The 22,103-nt window shown below is 40.5% G+C and overlaps 1 protein-coding gene across 6 annotated transcripts; it reads left to right on the top strand.

Annotated features, from left to right (window-relative positions):
• The first annotated feature begins 4,707 nt into the window (after positions 1–4,707).
• MDM2 (MDM2 proto-oncogene) lies at positions 4,708–22,095 on the top strand. 6 transcript variants are annotated; one of them, XM_051795814.1, is made up of 12 exons: positions 4,708–4,823; positions 5,155–5,234; positions 5,326–5,398; positions 8,088–8,162; positions 8,521–8,654; positions 8,813–8,862; positions 10,108–10,175; positions 10,264–10,357; positions 12,627–12,787; positions 13,772–13,927; positions 15,197–15,274; positions 16,693–22,095. In XM_051795814.1, exons 3-12 carry the CDS (start codon positions 5,330–5,332, stop codon positions 17,260–17,262), a joined length of 1,455 nt encoding a protein of 484 aa, XP_051651774.1. In that variant the 5' UTR covers positions 4,708–4,823; positions 5,155–5,234; positions 5,326–5,329; the 3' UTR covers positions 17,263–22,095. The 6 variants fall into 6 exon arrangements, with proteins under 6 accessions (XP_051651774.1, XP_051651776.1, XP_051651775.1 ...); XM_051795816.1 differs by having other exon boundaries at positions 5,320–5,398; XM_051795815.1 differs by lacking the exon at positions 5,155–5,234 and having other exon boundaries at positions 4,737–4,823.
• The last annotated feature ends 8 nt before the right edge of the window (positions 22,096–22,103 follow it).

Raw genomic sequence — 22,103 nt, 5'->3', positions numbered from 1 at the left:
GTCAAGTAAAATCATACACCAGTCACTAAGGCTGCATCAACCAAACTTTACATTGTGGAGCAGGCAACAAGAAGGTGTGCAAAGGAGGATGTTGTAGAGACTTCGTGATCCAAACTAAAGCATATATTCCTTGTATAACAGGCAGCTAGAAAGCAACTATGGAAACGTGGGGGAGATGTGGGCAAATGGGCTAGCAAGGGTGGGACAATTCTGGGAGATACATGATCAGGTACACAGAATGGGACTGAATTAAGAAGCTGTTTGTGCAATAAAATGCCCTTCTGGGTTTTGTTGTTAGAAACAAACAGTTCAAGTAACAGCCAGACAGTTAAAATAATTTTTTGTCTTCCCTTGCTTTAACCCAGACTGCAGCCTGACTTGAATAGTTCCTCAGGCCTGACCTCATCATCAGCTGCAGTTCTGTCCATACATGGCACTCCAAACAGACTGGATTTGAACTGCATGCTATGTTTGCTCTCAGCTTCTCCTAGATTTAGGTTGTCCCTGAATACATTTCAGTTTTAGACTGAAAGATACCTCAGTCTTTCACATGAGTCCTGTTAGCCTGTGCACACCCCACACACCCTTCTGGGCCACTCCCTTAAACAGAAATGTGTTTTGTGCTGGACTGAACGGCACATTTGTATGACAAATGAGCACTGGATTAAAAGAACAATTCTAAACTGAACTGGCATCATCGTAGTCTGGCTAAATAAGGCAGATGAGCATGGTTATACTGAGTCTTTCTCTGATCTAGTTACATGCAATCAAGTACTAGGGAAGGAGATATCACTGGATTATTTAACTTTCACAGCTACAGTTTAGTAAAGCAGGAGATGGTCACAATCTAATGACATATTTCACCCCTGCCTAACAAGAAAAGCATGCTTTTTCATTCAGTGATATGCCTGACAAAACCTGTTTGAGAGTTAGAAGTATTTTCCTGAGATTTTTCCCTTTCAGTTCTTCAGAATCATTCCATAAGCTTCTTTAAAAGTGAGGACTAAACAGAAAACTAGAGGAGGGGAAAAACACCTAAACTTCATTCTGTTTTAGATAATAAGCAGAAATTCAAAATAATTGGTTTATGTTCTTGCTAGTTGGCCTCCCTTCAGAAGGCTATTGTTTTGTTTAATTGTGCTTGTGGCTGACTGAGCTGCTACTAAATAGGAATCAGATTTGGGCAGACTACCAGTGTCTCCCAGGTGGATGAAGGAATAAGTACGGCAACTAAACAAAGGCAGAAGAGCTGCTGTCTTCTGATGTGGGATTGTTCTAGCTCCAGATGGTTTTGAAGCAGCTGTAGTTAACATGCTCAAGAGTAGACACACCTGAACTGAGTGCCTGTGGGAGGAGGGTAAGAAAGAGCTCATGAGCAGCTGCTAGAAAAACATTTTGTTTCAGACCATCTTTTCCAGTCCACCTGAAGTAATTTTACATTTTTCAAAATAAAAGGTTGCTCTGAAGTTATGGAAATGTAGGAAACTGCCGATCTCATATGCAAAGCTCCCACATGGTACATGGTGTGATTCTTGGGGCTGTTCTGTGCAGGGACAGGAGTTGGACATTGATGATCCTTTTGGGTCCCTTCCAACTCAGAATATTCTGTGATTCTTTGATGAAACACTGCAGGTAGTTGAGCCCAGGGTGTGCACACAGGTGAAGCTGCAGAACGCCTGCTGTGCCACCCAGTCTGAAGAGTCGCTGGGGTTGTTGGGAAGGGCAGTGCAGCCAGGGGCAGCTCAAATACACGGCTCCTGCACAGCAGAAAAACACAAGTTGAACAGCAAAGTAGAGCTTGGTGTTCCCTGTTAAACAGCTGCAATAGCATCGCATGTGGTCTTTGGGTTCCCACTGCTGCTGTGAGCTTTGCTCTTGATTCCTGTCATTACTCTCTCTTCAGATTTGCCCCCAGGAAGGCTGCATTCCTTTTCATTGAGTAGATTTTGGGTAGCATTTGTAGTAAGAAGTTTCTGGTACTGACAGACCTCTCCACTGGGATAGGTATTAGCTTATAATTTCCCTGCATCGAATTTGTGATTACTGTCCTGAGGATTTCTTATCAATGTGCTTTTTCTTACACAACAAAGCAGAAAGCAAACAACAAAATTCTCTCTCCTGTATTTGGACAGAATTGTATTGGCCCACTGTCTGGCACATGGGGTCACAGCTGCAGCAGGCAGGCCTGGCAGAAAGTCCCATTAAGCCACACGTGCCCCAGCTGTGTTTCAGCATCCTCGTTCCTACATCCTTTCATGTTGAGGTGCCTGACAATCTGTGGCACATAACTGATCACAGCTTTATGTCATACTAATAGAGATTGTGTCTAAGGCTTCAGAAAGGATACATCAACACAGTGTAAGGCCCCAGAGGCTTGCTTTGAATTTTTTTTTTTTTTTTTTTGTGTGTATGTGTTTGGGAGCAGTTCATAGACAGCACATGAGATTAACCTATCTGATAGCCAAGGAGCAGCAAACTGCTTGGAGATGAGACCTGACAAACCCTGGCCACGTATGCCTCTGATCAGCATCTGGCAAGGACCATTTCATGTATGTGCTGGATGCTTAAGAGACAGCTGCCAGTAAAGGGTAAGTAGGACATGTTGGGGAAAAAAAAAAAGAATTACAGTGAGGAACAAGAATCTGAAATCAAATATTTAACAGTCCATCCACTCACCTGAGTTGGGCACCCCTGCAGCACAGAGACCCTTCTTGGGTGGGTCTTTCCTCTGGCATATGACCCTATAGGTAGACCAGATCCATCTCAGAAAGTAATTTAGCTTGCAAACATTTAACAGTGAAATGTCTACAGTTAGAATCTGAATTTATATTAAAAAGGGTGTCACATTAGTTAACCACAATGTAAAGTGATTATCTCCGGTTAAGGCAGCTGGGCTGCATCTGCTCCAGATATTTTCTGTGGCATTGTAAGTAAAATACACAGGTGGGCCTTGCTGTAGTGATTTCTCCTTTTCTTTTTACAACTTCAAATATTGGGGAAGTCAGCTCTCATAACTATACACGTTTATTACTCGCCCTTCGAGTACTTGTCCTGAATTATCAAGCACAAGAAAATAATTATGCATGTTGATGACACAGCATGTGCTGTACGAGTAGCAAACAGAAGTGTTGCAGCACTGCATGTCAGAAAATATCCCCCTCTCTTCCCAAGCAAGCACAGACAGCATATTTTACCTACCTGCAGCCTCCCCTTACTTGAGATTAATCTGTTGGAGAAAAGAGAGAATATTGTCCTTGAAGACTGATAAAAATTCTAGGCAGAAATTGTTGGATTTTCTTATAGTTAGCAGTTAATGAATCAGTAAGGGAAGTTATTATTTAAATAATTCCAATTTAATCTGAAGTCATTGGTCACAAGATGCCCACTGGTAGAGAAGTGGAAAAATAAAGTCATAGATACTAGTTTGATAAGTCTTGGACTGTAGAAAATTTATTCCTAATTTTAAAAAGCTCCTTAATTTTCCACACAGCCTTAGCAAAATTGCAATGTGCTGAAGACAAGGAACAATAATGTGATAACTATGTAAACACTCTGGATTTGTTCTCTGGCTTCCGTTCAGTAAAATGCATTTTGCATAAGAATTAAATAGTTCTCATGCTACATGAGAACAAGATTGAGCATTGGTAATACAGCTGTTCAGTATTATATCAATTGAATGTAGCCATTTGATTCCATCCTCTTGTATTTTTGTGTAGACAGAATTTTCTCCTACCGATGAAGTTAGCTAGCTAAGGATCTCAGGAAATGGGATGCTGGGTGGAAAGGAGAAGATATCTGACTTTGCCTGATGAAGGACATTCCACTTCAAATAGAAGTTTGCCTTGAAATCCCGGTACTAACAGGAGGTGAGCATGCTTTGCAAAATTCTGGCAGCTTCTCAGCTGTCCCTCACTAGACCTTGAGCTTTATGCTCTAGAACGATAACAAAGTCATCCTGAAAATCCATCATCACACAAATATCTAGATTTAAACCGTTGCTGGAATTTTTACAAGGTGCTATGGTTGCTGAGAATCTGTATTTGGCCAGCAGACAAGTCCAGGCAGTTATCCACTACTTGTTTGGACAAGTTAGTTGTCATGGAAAACTAGCATTACGCTCCCTCTGCTCTAGCGTATCTTTAAACACTGTCTACAGCTCTTATGTTCTCTAACAAGTCTTTTCACTTTTCAAAAATAATTTTAAAATTTCACTATGGACAAAGAAAAAACCTGAGAATTAGAAAAGGCAGCCAGATTAAAAACTAACTAGTTCTGCTTGAAGTGTAGCAACTACTAAGTCCCTATGAAAGTAACATACTTCCAAATACCCTACATTTAAAAGATGCACAAAATTATAGAATGAGAGATGACAAGAATATAGGACAACAGCATCCAATTTTCTTTGTGTGTAAAGTTTTCTCCTCATTTCATCTCTTAAATATCAGTGACAAAACAACTTAGAAGACACAAACGACCACTGCAAATCAAAACGGTATCCAAAGGCGTGGTTACCTATTGGCCAGGCAACCAGCACTTGTACTCGTGTGTCCCTGAATTTAAGAGCGACCGCAGGAGCCTTTGCCTTTCCTGCCCCGGGAACAAAGGGGCCGCCGCGCAGCCGCTGCCAGGCCCGAGCGCGGTTCTCCCTCCGCGCGGGCGCCGCCGTCAGGGGGCGCTGGGACACCCGCGGGCCGCGAGGCCAACATGGCGGCGCGGGGCGCGCACGGCGCGGCGGGGCCGCGGTAGAGGCTGCGGGCAGGATCCTGCGGGGTCCTGGCGCTCCGCCCGCCGCGGGCCAGGCTGCGGAGCGGGCGCGGCTGGCGGTGCGTGGGGATCGATCGCGGCTCGATCGGGGGCCGGGGGGGGCCGGGGGCTCTCGCTTGTCGCTCGTGCGGCCTCGGCGCTGGGGGAGGGGCTGCGGCGGGGGGCGCCGGGCGGGGCGGGCGAGGGGCGCGGGGCCGGCGCTGTTTCCGCGCGCCGCTGTCCCTGTGCTCTGCCGGCCCCCCCGCGTTCGGCGGCCGCGGTGAGTCAGCGCCGGGCCCGTCCCGCCCGTTCGCCCCCCGCGGTGACTCGGCGACGGCGCTCCGGGTCATGCTCAGGCATGTCGGGCCGGGCCGGCGCGGAGCTAAGCCCTGACTTGCCTCCTGCTGGCAGCGCTATATAAGGCCCGGCCCAGCCCGACTCGACCCAGACACCGCCGCTGGAGCCCAGCGCGGGCTGTACGGGATACCGAGGTGAGTGGGCTCTGCCGGTGTGGCGGCTGCCGCCAGCCCGGGTTGTGTCGCTGTGTGCCACGTTCTGAGCTGGTTCTCCCCTCAATTGCAGGCAAATGTGCAATACCAAGATGTCCTCCCTTACGGATGCCTCCGCTGTCACCGGTTCGGAGCAAGAGGCGCTGGTCAGTAGCTCTGTTGGATGCGTGAGTTTTTTCATGCTTTTTACAGAGTTTTAGCAGCTAATTTAGAAGGACCACTTTTTGCAGCGAGCGCCGGTTGCAGAAAAACCAGGAAATCCGGTGAAGGTGATGTCTCTGATCCTGTAATTGTGAAGCAAATGTTATTCATGGTTGAGAGTTGAGGGTGATGGTTTAGGTCTAGACTCTGTTTCCTGGAGATCTACCATGGGTTTTGCTTTCTTTTAATAAAAAGGATCTTATCATCCGATTTGATCGTGGTAAGTATTTCATGGTGGGAGTTGTTAACAGATCATAACTGAAGAGTTGTGGAAGATCTCCGTTGTGCGAACTGTACTATTTGTGAAATAATCTGAAGGTTTTCTACTTTCTCCTCTATTGGAATTCATAAGCAAGTTGTAAGAAGAGTCTTTATTTGTTTTTATGGCTTTACATATCCAGAGTTTCCATGATACAGTGGCAGTTCTGCTGCCCTGATTTTGTGCATAAGTTTTCCTGAGAATGGAAGGCTGTTATACCTGAAAGACGAGTTAAAAACAGCACATGTGCAATGATGTTTGGACGGGGCTGCCCTGTGTAGAAGGGTAAAGCTTAAAAGGGTAGACTTACAGTAGAATTTCAAAAAAGCAAAACAGCAGAACAGCAAAAACCGTTGGTTTTTTTTGTTTGTTCTTTTTTTCCTTTTTTTTGTTAAATCATCATATCGTGATGCTACTGTCCACTGTCATATCTGAGAGGCCAAAGAATTCATACTTGGAGGAGTCAGGAAGAGAAGGCTGGGGAGTAGAAATGGGCTTAGTTGTGGATTCAGAGATCTGAAACTGTCTTCCTATGCTTAGCTGTCAGTAGTGCTTTAATAAGTTTCTGTTTGCTTCCTTTATGAAACTGTAATATGTTCCGCATGTTCTAAATAATTCCACCCTTAGGAAGGGGTGAATAGACATCTAATGTTGTCCATAAGCTTGATTATTGTTTTTATTATGTGTAGTTCTTGCAACTAATCTCTTGTTAATACACTAACACTTAATGTTGGTTTTAGCAGATCTTTAAAATGAAATGCAGGGAAGTTCCCCTCCTCCGCCCTTCCCTTAAGCATTTATTCCTTGTCTTGTGATATTTTGTTCACACTTCCCTGTATTTTCTTTTTTTTACATTCAGTATTTTTTTTTGTATATTTTATTTTATGGACTATATCAGGATAGCTAAATATTAGCCTGTTCCTAGAATGGTTATGCCATTGTTAAAGGGGCAACCCTGCAATATACTGCACTGGTTCCACAGTGGTTCCACAGGCACTTACTTTGAAGTTATGGCAGCCCTGCATCTGGTTCTCATGGGCTGCACTGGTGCTGGCACAGCTGTGTGGAACAGTGCAGTGAACTGGATCAGGACACTGCTCTGGCCAGAAGGAAAAAAAAAAAGGTGTATGTATGGGGAAGTGATTTTTTTGTTGTTGTCGTTGAACTTTTCCATCCTCTGCCTCAGAAATTGTCACAGCCTGGCTGCAGATAAAACTGCTGGCACAGCAGATGGGTGGGAGGCCATTGTGGAGGTAGGCATGAGTCAAGTATGATGGGGAGGACAGGGTGTGCTTGTCCCAGCTACGAGAGGTCTTCGGAGATAAAGCAGCCCAGTTGGCAAATGTAAAACCAAAACCCCAGAAACTGTCACAGAAAGAGACAGAAAGAGCTGGACCAGTATATTGCTTTATGACTTGCACTCTGGACCTGACAGTCATGAAGGTGCTTTGCCTTCCTCCCTCCCCTTTGGGAGTCATATAATGGTTAAAGAAGTGAAGCTGAATTCCCCAGGACCCAGCCCTGTACTTGGAACTAATAAACAAATCCAGTAGCTCAAATTAAGGAATCTCTACTTACCAACATGTTGAGGTTTAAGTGCAGCCAGCAACTCAGTAGCACAGAGCTACTTGTTCCCCACCCCACCTTGGGATGCAGTGGGATGGGGGAGAGAATCAGAAGAAAAGGTAAAACCTGTGGGTTAAGATATGAACAGCTTAATAATTGAAATAAAGTATATTAATAATAAAGAAAAGGGAGAGTAGTAAAATCCGAGAAAAACAAGTGAAGCACAATACAGTTGCTCATCACCTGCTTACTGATGCCCAGCCAATCCCCAAGCATCAATCAGTCCCTCACGACCAACTCACCCCATGACATTTTGTGGTATGTTCAGATCAGCTGAACATACTTTGGCCAGTTCAGGTCAGCTCTCCTGGCCATGCTCCCACACAGTGTCTTGTGCACCTTCTCACTAGTAGAGCACGGGACACTGAAAAATCCCTGATTTAGTGTAGCTACTTAGCAACTACAGAAACATCAGTGTGTAGTCAACATTATTCTCCTGCTAAATCAAAAAACACAGCACTGTACCAGCTACTAGGAGGAAAATTAACTATCCCAGCTGAAACTAGGAGACAACAAAACACGGGTTTGAGATAAGATGTACGTTTGAGCTAAGGTGTATGAAAAGTTGAGTATCATTTTGTTCATCTTATTTGCTTTTTAACTTTGCAAAGTGAAAAATTTGATTGTGAATTTGTTTTCATGTAGTTGTGTGTTTGCATGTCAGATTAATACAGAAGGAGGAACGTAACCTGTATAAGTTATGTTTTCTTGGTGGATAATTGGTGCTGTTTTTCTACTTGCCCACACAGGTTAAACCAAAGCCACTATTGTTGAAGTTGTTAAAGTTAGCTGGTGCAGAAAAGGATACTTTTACTATGAAGGAGGTGAGAACTTTTAATCACTAAAGGTAGACTACAGTGAGTACAGATACATAGTTTTGTTTTGGGTGACTGGGGGGCAGTGTAGTTCATAGCTTATCTAGAAATTATTGAGACAAGATGTGTTTATTCTCCTGCTGTAACTAGTTATTTAGCTAGTTTCTCAAAAACGTGAACAAAAATTTCTGGTGATTAGAATAGCAGTGTTCTTGGGGAATGATAGATGAAAATCTGTCAGCTCAAAGGGAGTTCTAGGCATTCAGAGTTTGAAGAGCAAATTTCAGTGTATTTAATGTGCTTGTTCTCTTAATCTTGAAACAACAACCTGGGTGTTTAATGTCTGTATATTTCATTTATTTTACAGGTAATATTCTATATTGGACAATATATTATGTCTAAACAATTATATGATGAAAAACAGCAGCATATTGTACACTGTGCAAATGATCTCCTGGGGGATTTATTTGGAGTAACAAGCTTTTCAGTAAAAGAACACAGGTAAAATGAGATTATTTTCTGAGAGTCTGGTTGGGAAATAATGAAGAACACAATGCGTATGGCCTTTTTAAACTCTTTGCATCTTTGAAGATGGTAAGCTCTCTTCTATGGTTCCATGTAGCTAACTTGCAACGATTCTTTCTTTATTCCCATTTAAGGAGACTATATTCGATGATTTCCAGAAATCTGATAGCAATCAATCAACAAGGTAAGCTAGTTTAGGAGGCCATTTTGTTTTGAGAAACAGCAGTAGGGAAAATATATAATGCATCTTGCAGGTAGTGATCAGATAACGGTGATCTGTCCATTATTAGATATTTGGCTTTACCCACTGCTGTCCAGAGCAGTCATAAATAGTGACTCAAAGCAAACACTGTTTCTTCTGTGGGAGAAATTTGGGTAATTTTGTTGACTAAAACCAGAACAAACACAATCAGAGCTGAACAAAAAGAGTACTAAATTGAAAACTTAGTCATTTGCTTGTGTTTGTTACAGCTAAAGTCCTCAACAACATAAAAAATTTTAATACGAAAAACTAGCTTCTTGAACTTGTGCCAGCAATAAAGTCAGGGCCAGTGCTGTTCATTTTTTTCTGTTAAAGTTCTGTTTTAATTTTCAAAACTGAATGTGGAATGTATTTAGAACTGGTCATCCTCAGCTACACTGAGTCTTGTTTTAAAAGATCTGTATACTTTAAAAGAGCTTTGTGATAACTGTGCATAGACACTCTTTGAATGAAGAATTGTTATATACAGTCATCTGTCCTGCAGTATAAAAATGCTCAATATAGCTGTAATTTTTGCCTCAGACAGGGTGTGAACCAGAAGTTAAACAATGGAAACCATTTTGTAAATTGGCTTCTAAATCTGTATTAAGACACCCTTTGTTTCTGATTCTTCCTAAAGGCAAGTTCAAATACTGAAGATGGGAAACATGCTCTCTTTATTATCCTTATTGTTATGCTTGCAGACTAAAATTTATCTCTCAGATTTCTTTTTAAGAGTCTTTATTAATTCAGGGTCTGTCTGGTAGTAAGCATATACCATCAACAACAGCTATTTTTTCTTCTGTTAATTGTCTTCTTAATTCAGTGTTCCCACAACATGATAGCTAGGAGAAAGCACTTTGTAGAGGAAGAAGTGTATTGCATTTCCTGCCTGTATTCTTTCATATCTGCAGAATCACAGCTCATGCACAGCCTTCATTTGAAGCCGTTTATAATGAAATTCTGAGCTGCTTTTCGGTTGACATTTCTTCTTTCTCTCCACGTTCCCACTTCAGTAATGTTACAGGGAAGGTGCTGCACACACCTGAAAAGCAAAGGAGCAGTGTGGTTTTTTCCATTGTTCCAAAATGTCTGGGGGTTAAGTTCTATATAGAATTTACTTTTTGAACCTGAAATTAATTTTTTCTGCTATGTTGTTTTACGGGTTTTGGTTTGGTTTGGTTTCAGACTCTACACTTGGTGGCACACCTGAGGATGATGCCGGATCTCAGCTTGAAGAAGAAAATGTTCTTAAGGTGATACTTTAATTTTATTTTAATAAATGTTCTGAGTTGTAAATTCTGTTTAGTTTGCTCAGGCTTACTCATTATTTCTGTTAATCAGGAGTCTATGCAAGAGTTAGAAGAGAAGCAGACTTCATCGAACGTGACTTCCCGACCAACTACATCTTCTAGGAGGAGGACACACAGTGAATCTGGTATGTGCAGATTTATGGTGCAGAGCTTTCAGTAGCATGAACACTTGGGGGAAAAAGTACATTCTGTTGCCTTGATGACTGGAAAGATGCTGACAGACAGTAGTATTCATGTTTCTCTGCTTATCTAAAACAAAATGTTCAGCCTCAAAAGAAAAACACGATTCCTTGCATCGCTCCAGTGTCATGTTACAGTGACTTTGGATATGTTTAGGTAACTGATTGTTCATTAAGCACTTATTAAAACATCTGGTAACTTAAACATCATATTTGTCTCCTTTTTGTCTTTGCTGTGGTTATTCAATAATCACTGGCAAATACATTTTCAAAATATGAAATGTTTCTTTTTATAATTAGCAATAACAAACCAGTCAGCATAAACCTGAATAAGTTTCTCAGTGGAAGTGTTCTCTACAGTTCTACTTAAATACTATTTTGTGGAATTTCTTACATTAGTTTGTTCCATCACTTGTCTTACCTCACGACTTGGTGGTAGTAATTATCTGGGCAGTGATAACCTGTCGCTGCATAGAACATCTTCAGTTGCTTGGGAACATTTTTCAGTTCCTCAGCTTTTGAGTAGTATTTTTTGTGTTCCTTGTAGGCCAGTGTTATGTCAGTCAGTCAAAAACTGTGCTGCGTTGCTGAGCGGTTTGCACTAAATTAAAAGATCGTTTTAATGTTGTAACTAAAACTAGTGAAAGGATGGAAAGCCTCGGTTAAATAGCACAACCTGTAATATTTAGGCATGACCCAGAGCACATGAGGTGCTGTGTTGTGCTTACTTATTGTAGGTCTGTTTATTAACTCTTGTCTTTACATCCATTTATTAGTTTGTTACAACTTTAAAACTTCTTTTAATATAGTGTTTTTATACACTTTTTTTCTAATTTATAGGAAATCTTCCTTTTAAACCACTATTCTTGTTAAATTGGGATAGTAGCGGCTCCTTTGGAGCCCCTTATATAGTGTATAGAAACCTTGTGGTGATACAGTATCAGTACGGCATGGAGCCATGACAACTAAATGAGGACAACGATGGACAGGAGCAACCCTTGGGCCTGGGGGCTCCAAGTTTGGTGGGGCTCTCAGGGCGGAAAAAAGAAAAGAGAGGGGCTGAGCCAAGAAGCACCAAGGGAAAGTAAGAGAAGTCTCAAAGTATGTACAAGTGTTTTGTTCTCTTTTCTTTTACAATGAAAGATTCAAGACTTGAAGACTCATGGATTGTCACAGTGTGTTCTGCAAGGCAAGGGAGAGGCTGGGCAATAGAGGGTGGGTGCAAAAGGCACCTGTGGCGGGGCAGCAGCCTCATACTGAGGTCTGTTAAACCAAGTTTTCAGGCATCTTGGGGGGTTTTCACTCCACTGCACTTAAATACTGAGTTTACAGCACATTTTTTAATAAAGTTGTTTCTTACCAAACACTCTAAAAGTCAGTGGAACTGAATTTTGACTTACCTATCCCTAAAATACTGCACTCCAACTCCTTATATGCTGCTTCTGGTGGTTGTTTCAAAATGTGATGTATTTAAAAAGCATTGTCTTTTTGCCTTCAAACCAAGCATACTTAATAGGCACAGCATAAAGCAATGCTCTCAGAGTTCAATTTTTACGTAGTATATCTTGAAGATTTTTTTGCTAGTGTGAGTTGAAAGTTATAACAGATTATTGCAAAAATCTTGTTGAGTGAATACAATTACATATAGTGGAACTAATCACTGGTAAATTTGTTCAGATGTCTGAAACTTGAACCTGAACTTACCTTGCTTAGCACAAGGAATTCCATATGCCTGTGACCTGGGAGCTAGTTGCTCTGTCTCCCTACAAATTCTGGGATGGACTCAGCAGCTCTCTGAAAGTGCCCTTCTGTCTACTGACTGTAGAGGGAGCAAGGACAATTAAGATCTATTTCATAAAAGTAGGAGGGGTATAATGTGTCATGTGTGGAGTAAAAATTCTTCCAAATTTGTGATCATTTTATTTCCTGCATGTGGATACTGCTATTCTCAAGCTGTACTGATGGGACAAGTGGGGAAACCCAGCCCCTGAAATACTGGCTTCAGGAATGTTTCACACTTTACATGTTTATCAGTGTTATTGTGTCTTTTTGAATAAGTTTTGGTGCCTTTACTTTTTTCCTCAAGAAATAATACTGAGTTATCTTATTAGATTTCTTTATAAGTAAATTATATTTTAAACTGCTGTTAAGAATATTCAAAACTGCACATTGCATAGATGTTTTTTGAGTAATAAAAATTCTTGAATATGCCCAGAAGAAAATTCTTCAGATGATCTGCATAGTGACAGAAGAAAGCGACACAAGTCAGACAGCATTTCGTTGACGTTTGATGAAAGTCTCTCATGGTGTGTAGTCAGTGGTCTGTGCCATGAAAGAAGCAATAGCAGTGATTCAACAGATTCTCTTTCCATTCCCGTAAGTCAAAGTATAAATATAACATATCTTTATGGTACAAATTTTGCAAATGCCACAAGTGCAAATATGCATCTGAAAACATCATGATCTTAATTAAAAGCAGCAGTGCCTCCAGTGCTGTGAGAGGAAGGAAAAGAGGATGAAAGAAAATATAGTGGGTGGGTGGGGTCTTTCATAGATCTGCTGACAAAGCTGAAGGGAAATTTTTTTAAATATTAACTTTGAGTTTTCTTTAAAACCAAGACCCTTACTGCTTGGCACAGCGTTGAAAAAACTGTCAGATATATTTTGTGTTTTAAAGTAAGTGTTAAGAGAAGAAAAGCAGTCACAGATGTTCCATAATTCAGAATTAGTTGGTAGTTCTGGTACAGCCTGGGTAACTGTACTCAGTAGCATGTATGTTGATGATACACTGTATTCATTTTTCAAGCCTCTACTGTTTCATATTGTTGTTTTCAACAAACACCAAGGCAAGTTACCTGTGATGAGATTAAGCTGTGAAGAGCTAAACTAACAGTATTCCCGGTCACATACTGTATTCTGAATTGACAGAACTAATACCGTATCTTCAGTCTTCCTATTTTATAGGAAGACTGTTTAGCCACAGTCTCAAATTAAAAGATTAGCAGAGTTGATGAGAACAGAGAATTTAATGACATGCAGCCAAAAGACAGCATCTTCCTGTATCTGTTCTTTCACTTTTTAGGAGAGCCTATGTGAAACAGTAACTGCAGTCTTCAAGCTGACTATAGGCTGACTGCAGCCTCTTATTACAGAGTCAACAAAAGGCTTTCAGATCTAGCTTTATTTTTACCTACCTATAATTTATCTCATAGAAGATGTACTGTCTAACAGCCACTGGTCTTATTTCTTCCATAGCTAACTAAACTGAGTAGCACAGTTTTATCTTAAGAGCTGCTTTAACAGTAATGGTTATGTATATGGACTGGTGAGGTTGAATATGTACTTTCTCTTTTTTCCCAGGATCTTGATGCTAGTTCATTAAGCGAAAACTCTGATTGGTTTGACCACAGGTCTGTTTCAGACCAGTTCAGTGTAGAGTTTGAAGTTGAGTCCATTTATTCAGAAGATTATAGCCATAATGAAGAAGGGCAGGAGCTCACAGATGAAGATGATGAGGTACGTATTTATTTTGCTTGGGGGTTTTTTCGACCTTGGGGGGTTGGTGAGAGGGAAAATTTGCACCCAGTTGTTCCTTAAATCCAACTACATGTCAGTGCAGTTGGGTCACCATTATACACACACCAGGAAGTAACTGAGACGGTGCTGAGGCTTTCTGCAGGCTCTGAAACAGGCTATGTAGGAAAAGTCTGTGTTTAACTTCACTCACTAGCTGTTAGAGTCAAAGGCAGTATGCATACTTGAGTCTTTCTTTATTTTTAGTTATAGAAGTATGTGTTGACTTTGACATTACTTGATATTGAATGAAAACTTACCTAGTAACTCTTTGCAAAGGGATGCTTCCAAGTCATCTGCGTCTGTGAATACAAATGTTTCATATTGATGCTGAGCCACAGTTTTAGAAATTTTCATTAGTAGGAAGAAGACAGTAAAACTGTGATTACCATAATTTTCAAGAGATCTAGATACATGGAACGTCAGGAATTAAGTGAGAATTTATGTGGAGTTTTTTTTCTGGGTTAGTTTTCTGTTACTTTAGAGAGGTTCATCAGCTCATGGCACGATTGGGTAAGTACCAGAGGCAGAATTCACCAGGGACATACATGACTGTGGTACTTGAGAGGCTGAATGGACTGACTGTACTGATGTACACCGACTTGTAGTGTAGCGCTGCAGAGCTGCACCCCGAGATAAGACAGTAATTTGGAGAAAGAAAGGATTGGGGTGTGCTGCTGCTCCCAGCAGTAGTTTTGAGAATTGCAGAATGACTGAGATTGGAAGGGGCCTCTGAAGATCATCTTATCCCCCAGCCCCGGCTAAGGCAGAGCTGATTGCCCAGGTGCATGTCCAGATGTGTTTTGAATATCTCCAAGGATAGAGTCTTTCAGAGATGATCAGGGCAACTGTGCCAGTGCTCGGTCACCCACAAGTAAAAAGTGTCTGCTGACACTCAGAGGGAACCTCCTGTGTTTTAATTTGTGCCAGTTGCCTCTTATTCCTGTCACTGGCCACCACTGAAAAGAGCCTGTCTCCCTCTTCGTATACCCTCCTTTCAGCTATTTATTTACGTTGATAAGACACCATCTACCCTGAGCCTTCTCCAGGCTCCTCTGGAGCTCCTCTAATCTGTTTAATAATCTTAGTGGCCCATCACTGGAGACTCTCCAGTAGCTCCCTGTCTGAAAATCTATAAGGTTAAAAATATTTTGGGTTTTTATTGAATGCCAGAAAACAGTTACATCATTATTTTTTTTCCATTTAAACCAGGTTTATCAGCTGACTATTTACCAGGATGAAGATAGTGATGGTGATTCATTTGATGAAGATCCAGAGATTTCTCTAGCTGTGAGTAAAAACTTGTCAAGTAAAACATCATAAATTGGATGAACTGACAGAATAGAGATCAAGTATAGATGAATTCTATTGCTACCAGTGAATTTTTTTTTAAGAATCAAATTAACTTTTTCTTATATGCTTGAAGGTTCCAATGCAATATTTTAATTATCGAACATGTAATTATTAACCTTGATTTTTTTATAACTAGAAAGCTTCCTAAAGGAAATAATTTCCAAAGGAAATTATTTGAAGCCTAAATCTGACTTTCTGCACAAAATGAAAAAATCTTGGTCATGTACATTTAAAAACTTTTCCTATAAATCAGAATACCTAGTTTTACTGTCCATCCTGAATGAAGGTATCTCTGACATACAGATGTGAAGGCAAACCTTTTTTCAGAACAGTAATATAAAATTAAGAGAGGCTTTTTCTATATTCTGTGAGACCATTTTTGAAGTTTGGGAAGAAACTTAGGGTCTTGAAGCACACAGTAGAATTAAAATGCAGGGTACCTCATTTATATTTGCTTTTCACAGTTGAACCTTAAATAAAGTTGTTTTCCAGAACTGTCTGAAGTGTTCCAGTCCCTTGATGTTGTGTAGGACTGAGGGACGTTATTCTGTTTGTGAAAGACAGGGCTGGCCACCTTCTGAAAACATAGCAGTACTTGTGTGTGGTAAAAGAGGCCTGTATGTTATTTTTAGGATTTAGAATAGGTCTTTTAAGCTTTTGATGTTACTGATGTTATTCAGGACTCATCTAAATAATTTTTGGGTGATTTTTATGTTTTGATTCCCCCTAGGCTTGCATTACTTCCAAGAATTAAATGTATTTTTAACAAGATATAGTGGCTTATTTTCAGTGTAGTCTATAGAGTATCCGCTGAGATGGTGATGCAAGATTTTTTTTTTCCCCCCGCTTTTTTCACTTCTGTTTTTTTATTGGCTGGTGTTTTCTCTTGTACCTCTGTGTCAGAGTGCCCTCACATGGCCATTTTGCACACCAACAGCTTAACATCCTACAGGGGAAAGAAAGGTCCCTTCAGTCCTGAGTAGTTCCCATTTCAGAAGTCCATTCTCAAAAAGAAGAGGAACGGTGACCATTTTATTAGAAGTTTTTTGTGAGGTTCTCTGAAGATTTTTGTGGTCTGGCTTCTGCAGTTTTACATAAGAAATAATAAATTGTTATTGTTCTAGTCACAAACCTACTGCAAAAAGAAAGAAAATCAAGAGTTGTTTTAAAATAACTATTGTAATCTAGAACTGTAAAATGGGGCCAAACACTGAATGGCATTTTAAAATTATAAACAAGTCAATAGCTCAACGTAATTATTATTTTGACAGTAGTAAATTGTTTACAGTCTCTGAATACTTCAGTTGTAAGTGTTCCAAGTAGCTTAAGCTGTTCCAACCTTTAATTCACTAAAGGATTATTGGAAGTGTCCTGAATGTAGCGAAATGAATCCTCCGCTCCCACGACATTGCCACAGATGCTGGGCCCTACGCGAGGATTGGCTTCCAGATGAAAAGAGTGAGAAATTGGAAAAGAGCAAATCAGAAGGTTCCTTCCCTGCAGAGTCTGAAGAAGGTTTTGATGTTCCTGACTGCAAGAAAACAAAAATGACTGAAGATAAAGAACCAGCTGTGGATGAGAATGAGGAGAAAGTAGTACAAATTTCCGAGTCCCAGGAAAGTGAAGATTATTCCCAGCCATCAACATCAAGCAGCATGTTCTGTAGCAGTCAGGAGGACTATAAGGAACCTGAGAAGAGAGAAATGCAAGACAAAGAGGAAAACCTGGAATCCAGTCTGCCTGTTACCAGCATAGAGCCCTGTGTCATATGTCAGAGCAGACCTAAAAATGGCTGCATAGTACACGGCAAAACGGGACACCTCATGTCATGTTTCACGTGTGCAAAAAAGCTTAAGAAGAGGAACAAGCCCTGCCCAGTGTGCAGGCAACCCATACAAATGATTGTACTAACTTATTTTAGTTAGGTGGATGTTGACTGGAAAGCTGCAAGAGAAACTATTTTTGTATGCTTATTGGAAAATTAGTATTTTGGGTCTCTTTACATTTGGTATGAAAAACAATTGCTGACATAAATGCACTGGCGTTGTTCAGAGGTTTGCCCAATAGTCATAAATCAACTTGGATTTTCAAACTTGGAGATTTTCAATCCTTGTCAGTAGAAATAACCAAGTTCTGTAAATCACCTCCCTCTCCAGGTGTTTAATGTTCCATGCAAGTTAGTGACGTTTCTTTTACTGTATTAAATACACACATTAAAAACCTCAGTTCAATGATTGTGAGAGGAGACACATGTTGAAGCATTCACTTATGTGAGTTCCTCATCTTAAAAAAGTAGAAGATTCTCCAGGTTCCAGTATTTGTTGCCTGGTGAAGACAACAGGCTCAATCAGACCATACTGAATAAGTCAATAAAATAAATAGTCTTGTCTTAAATTCCTCCAAGTAGGCAAATTATGGGGGAGATCTTACCAGGAAGTGGAGAAAAATGTAATAGAAGATAATTTAAGGCTTTGGAAAAAGAGAAGGGTATTGTATGTCTTTTATTTTTAGTGTGCATTGTAAACTTCAGGGCTGTGTGTCCCCCTAAGAAGTCATTGTTCCAAGTTCAGTCACACAGTTCTCTCTTAAATGTCTTAAGAAACTGACATTTTAAATGCTTTGTGAGTTTGGAGGTCTGTACTATCCCAGGTATGCTTATTATTAATTTAGGAGCATGAGAGAAGACTTGAACAGGCAAGATAAATGAAGGAGGAGTCTCATCAGGCAATATTAGGGGAATAATTTTCTGCAGTTGTTTTTGGCTTCAGCAGAACATTGACTGGAATAAAAATAGAAAAAATTCCATCTTCATCTGCAGAAACAAATAAGCTGTGCAGTTCTAGTTCACACAGACATTCTTTAAATTCAGTAGTCTTTCCAAGTCAAACTGTTCTTTTCTGTATCACAAGAATTCTGAAAATCCATTGTGGGGTGTTAGGTGAACTCAAAATTGGTCTCATTGGATCTGTCCTTTACTGCTTGTAGTTCTTGTCCCTTCACTGTACTTTGTCAAAAACTTGGTGAAACTTACCAGTTCTGTTCTCAAGGGGTCTGCTGACTGACTGGGTTCTGGGGGGTGTCCAAGATAGTTCTCTGGAGCGTGTGTAAGCTCTGGTATCTTCCTGTGGGATACGGTAAAAATCATTCGGCTCTATTTCACATGGAGAGTTTCTGTACCAGTGAGTGATGTTTATTCCTTTGGAAAACTAGATTACAAGAGGAACTGTATGATTTTAGCACCTTTTATTTTTACAGGTAGTTGCTAATCATCTGCCCAACAGGAATGGCAAATAAGCAGTCAGGGGAGTTCCAAGAATGGAGATGTAGCCTAAATGAAGAAATTGCATTGTGTTACTATCCTGCAGGCCAAGGTTCAACAGCTTTCCAATGCCACCAGTATAGAATTGCTGATGCCTGTGTGCTGGCGCAAAGACTTTTACTGCTATCATTGCCTCCAGGTAATGCCTGAAGTGCCTAGGAAAAGGACATAAAGATGTCCAGGAGAGACTTGGTAAATCCTTGGTTGTGACTTGCCTGCAGAGAAATACCTTCATAGGTAAAGTCTGAATTATTGGGATCAGTCACATTTTGTTCGTACATTTGAGCTTTTTTTTTTTTTAAATACCACTAAAAGATCCTGGTGTGTCTGAAGTTCTAGCAGTTCATTTTAACTAAACAAATACAACCCCCAGGTGTATACATTTTGTCAAATTCTTAATTGCAAGTTTCTTGCCCCTTGCAATTTGTAAAGCAACAGCAGGTATCTGGAAGTTCTTGGAAGATTTTTGGTCAGCAGAAACCCTTCATGGGTTTTATGGGATTTGATAATCCTTCAGCCTGAGATGGAGAAGGCTTTTGGGTAGATATTTAATTTTTTCAAGTAGGGGTGCTAATAGAGGGCCTTAATTTACACTTCCTATTAATTTTTCTTAATTTTTGATTTTATTTATTTAGCTGCATTGAGGCTTTCAGAGGCTCTTCGTTGCATCTGCAGGTGAGACCAAACAGTGGTCTTGTTGTGGTCAGGGATCTGCAGCTGAGAGAAAACTGTAGGCATGTATATGCAGAAGGCTCAATAACATGGGGACTGTACTTAAAAAGCCTCATCTATAAAAAGCTTTGTCCATTACACTGTCTCCCATGTCTAAGGTTTTTCAGCGTGATCCCTTCTCTGCAGTCACTACCATGGCTGTGTAACTGCCATGCAGGGGGAGCAGCTGCCCTTACCCCGTTCCTACTGGGACAAATTGTACCATCCCACTCTTGTTATTCTATTACAGTCAATCCCTTTAAGTGATCTCCATACTTAAAAAAAAATATTTCATCTCTCAGAAAGGGAGGTATGGCCAGAGTGGTGATCCTTGCTGTTCACAATCACTCACCTTTAGGTTTATTCTTCTAAAGCAATTTCCCAGTAACACTTTCTGTTTTGGCAAAAGATAGACTGAGACCATACAGCATAATGAATTTTCCCTTTTATGCTTTAAAATTTTACTTCCCTTACATGTCTTCTGTTGTTGAGAATAGCCCTGGAAATACCCTCCAATCCATACAATGGTGAGGAAATGTGGAATTTTGATTTCTGCATCTGCAAATCACTGTGTCAAATCTTTTTACTTCGAGTTAAGATTTTTCTGGCTTAATATTATTCTTAATGACCTCTAGTGCAACTAGAATTTGCTTGGTTTGGGTGTATGCCCTACAAATCGGGGAGTGATGAGTATTGGTGTCTGTTCCAGTTCCAACCAGGGACGGAGCAGGCAGGCGCGTGCCTGGGGCCCAGGGGTGTGTACGTGACACACGGACCCCAGTGCTGTGGCCCTGACCCCAGGCTGGAGCCTTTGGCTCTGCCTCCCCCTCATCGCGTGGGCACGAGCAGCGACCCCCTTGTTCATTCTGGCCTGTAAGCACATTGCTGGCCTTGGGCAGAGGCACAAAAGTCAGTAAAATTTTGGTACAAAAGTTGTTGTTGACAGTTGTTGTTACTTGGTGTTTGAGATCCTTATTTAATATCACACACATTTTAATCTTTAATTTATTGCCATTTGTAAATATTCTTGTGCTCACAGTTAATGTTTTGAGCTCTAATTTATTGAATTAGCCTACTGGCATATGTGTAGTCATATAAGTGTGCTTACTTAAGTAGATAACAAGAAAAAATATTTAAGAAATGTAGCATTAAAATACAGAGAAATATTCGGATTATATTCAGATTTAAGAAAGGCACAGAAAGATTTATGGCTTTGTTTCCTTTTTTCCGTCCCTTAAAACAACTTCTGCGTTGCACTTGAACATTTATTAGAGATGGAGCTGGTGCAACATGAGCACAGTGAGAATATTTTGGTGGTGTTCGTTTTCCTTTGGAATGCTTTTGTATCCCTGAGTACAGCCAAGGAGCTGACTGGCTGCTTCTGGTGCTGGTAACATCAGGGGTGATGGTCTGGAAGATGCAGGACAGCGATGAGAGATTTCAAGGTTAATTTGCAACGGGTGGTAATGGCTTTTGCTTTTTGACATTTGACCAGGAAGGTTGCAGGGAAGGCCGGATGCTGACAGGATGCAACTACACAATTTTCAGTAATTAATTGTCTTAGTCTCTTACTTCTTGCCCATTGTCTATCTTCCTTCAGATAGACAACAGTAATGTGTAAACGGTGCAAGAACTCTCATTTATTCTTTTTAATAAAGTATGATAAACCTACTTATTGTATGTACTTATTTGTTAGTATTGAAATTCAACTCTTGACCCAAGGAAGTGAAGTGCAAAGTGAGGTACTTAAGGCTGAAACCGAAGTAGTTGGGTAGGTGATTGTACTGAACATTCACACTGCAAGGTGATGCTCTTTGTTGAGCAGCACCCCTTGAGTCTTGTGTTGGTGTTCCTAAGGAGCACATGGCAGAAATGTGTGCCACGTGTGCTGTGCTGTGCTGTGCCACTCCCAGGAGCAGGTTGATCTAGAAAGGATAAAAGTGCTTCAAACTGTTAATTGGTGAAAAGCATTACATCTGTTCTAACAATGTGGCACTCCATACCTGAGTCAAAGGCTTATCTTGAGTTACTTGTTGTTTAAAGGTTGCACAAGCAAAACAAAACTGAGGCCTAAGGTGTCTTTTAAAAACTTGCACTTAATGAACGTGAAAAATTGTTGCTTTTAACTAAAGTGTGTGCTTTTTTTTTTATTTTTAGCACAGATGCACTGAAAGCTTCAAGTGAATGCCTCTCTAGTGTATCTGTATCTATATTCTACATGTAAAATTTGTCAGTGATTCTTAAAAAGGTGTTGTCTCACCTTTTGAGTAAATGTTGCTTTAGCTTAACAGCCTGATTTTAAAGGACAGTTCTTGGTTGTGAGCCAAATTATTGGCTGTCTACATGATGATTACTTAACACCTAAAATACCAATAGCTTTTCTAAAACCGGAATCTTTGTTGTCTGACTACACATAGCTGGAATGACTGTTAAACAGAGTAGTTCATAGTGAATTGAAATAACTATGCAATTTTGCCACTACTCCTAGATGAACGTGCTTTCAAGAGCTTGTAATGGTGTGTACCTTTTGGCTACCCAGTGCAAGTACAACCACAGTCAGTAACCATTAAAATACAAGTATCCACTCCACTTGCACAGTGCATAGATCCCTTTATAAAAACTTTCAGTGTGTTGCATTTATCTTTTGGTTTTCAGTTGTTCCTTTTCTAGGGAAACTGAGTACTGTGTTCCATATAAAAGCTTTAAATAAAGATTTCTTTATATACTCTTTGGTGC

Source organism: Manacus candei, unplaced genomic scaffold, assembly GCF_025592945.1.
Source record: "Manacus candei isolate 608988 ecotype Guabito, Panama unplaced genomic scaffold, ASM2559294v1 h1tg000043l, whole genome shotgun sequence".
NCBI lineage: Eukaryota > Metazoa > Chordata > Aves > Passeriformes > Pipridae > Manacus > Manacus candei.
The sequence above is the reverse complement of the archived record's forward strand: the minus strand, read 5'-3'. Positions and strand labels throughout refer to the sequence as shown.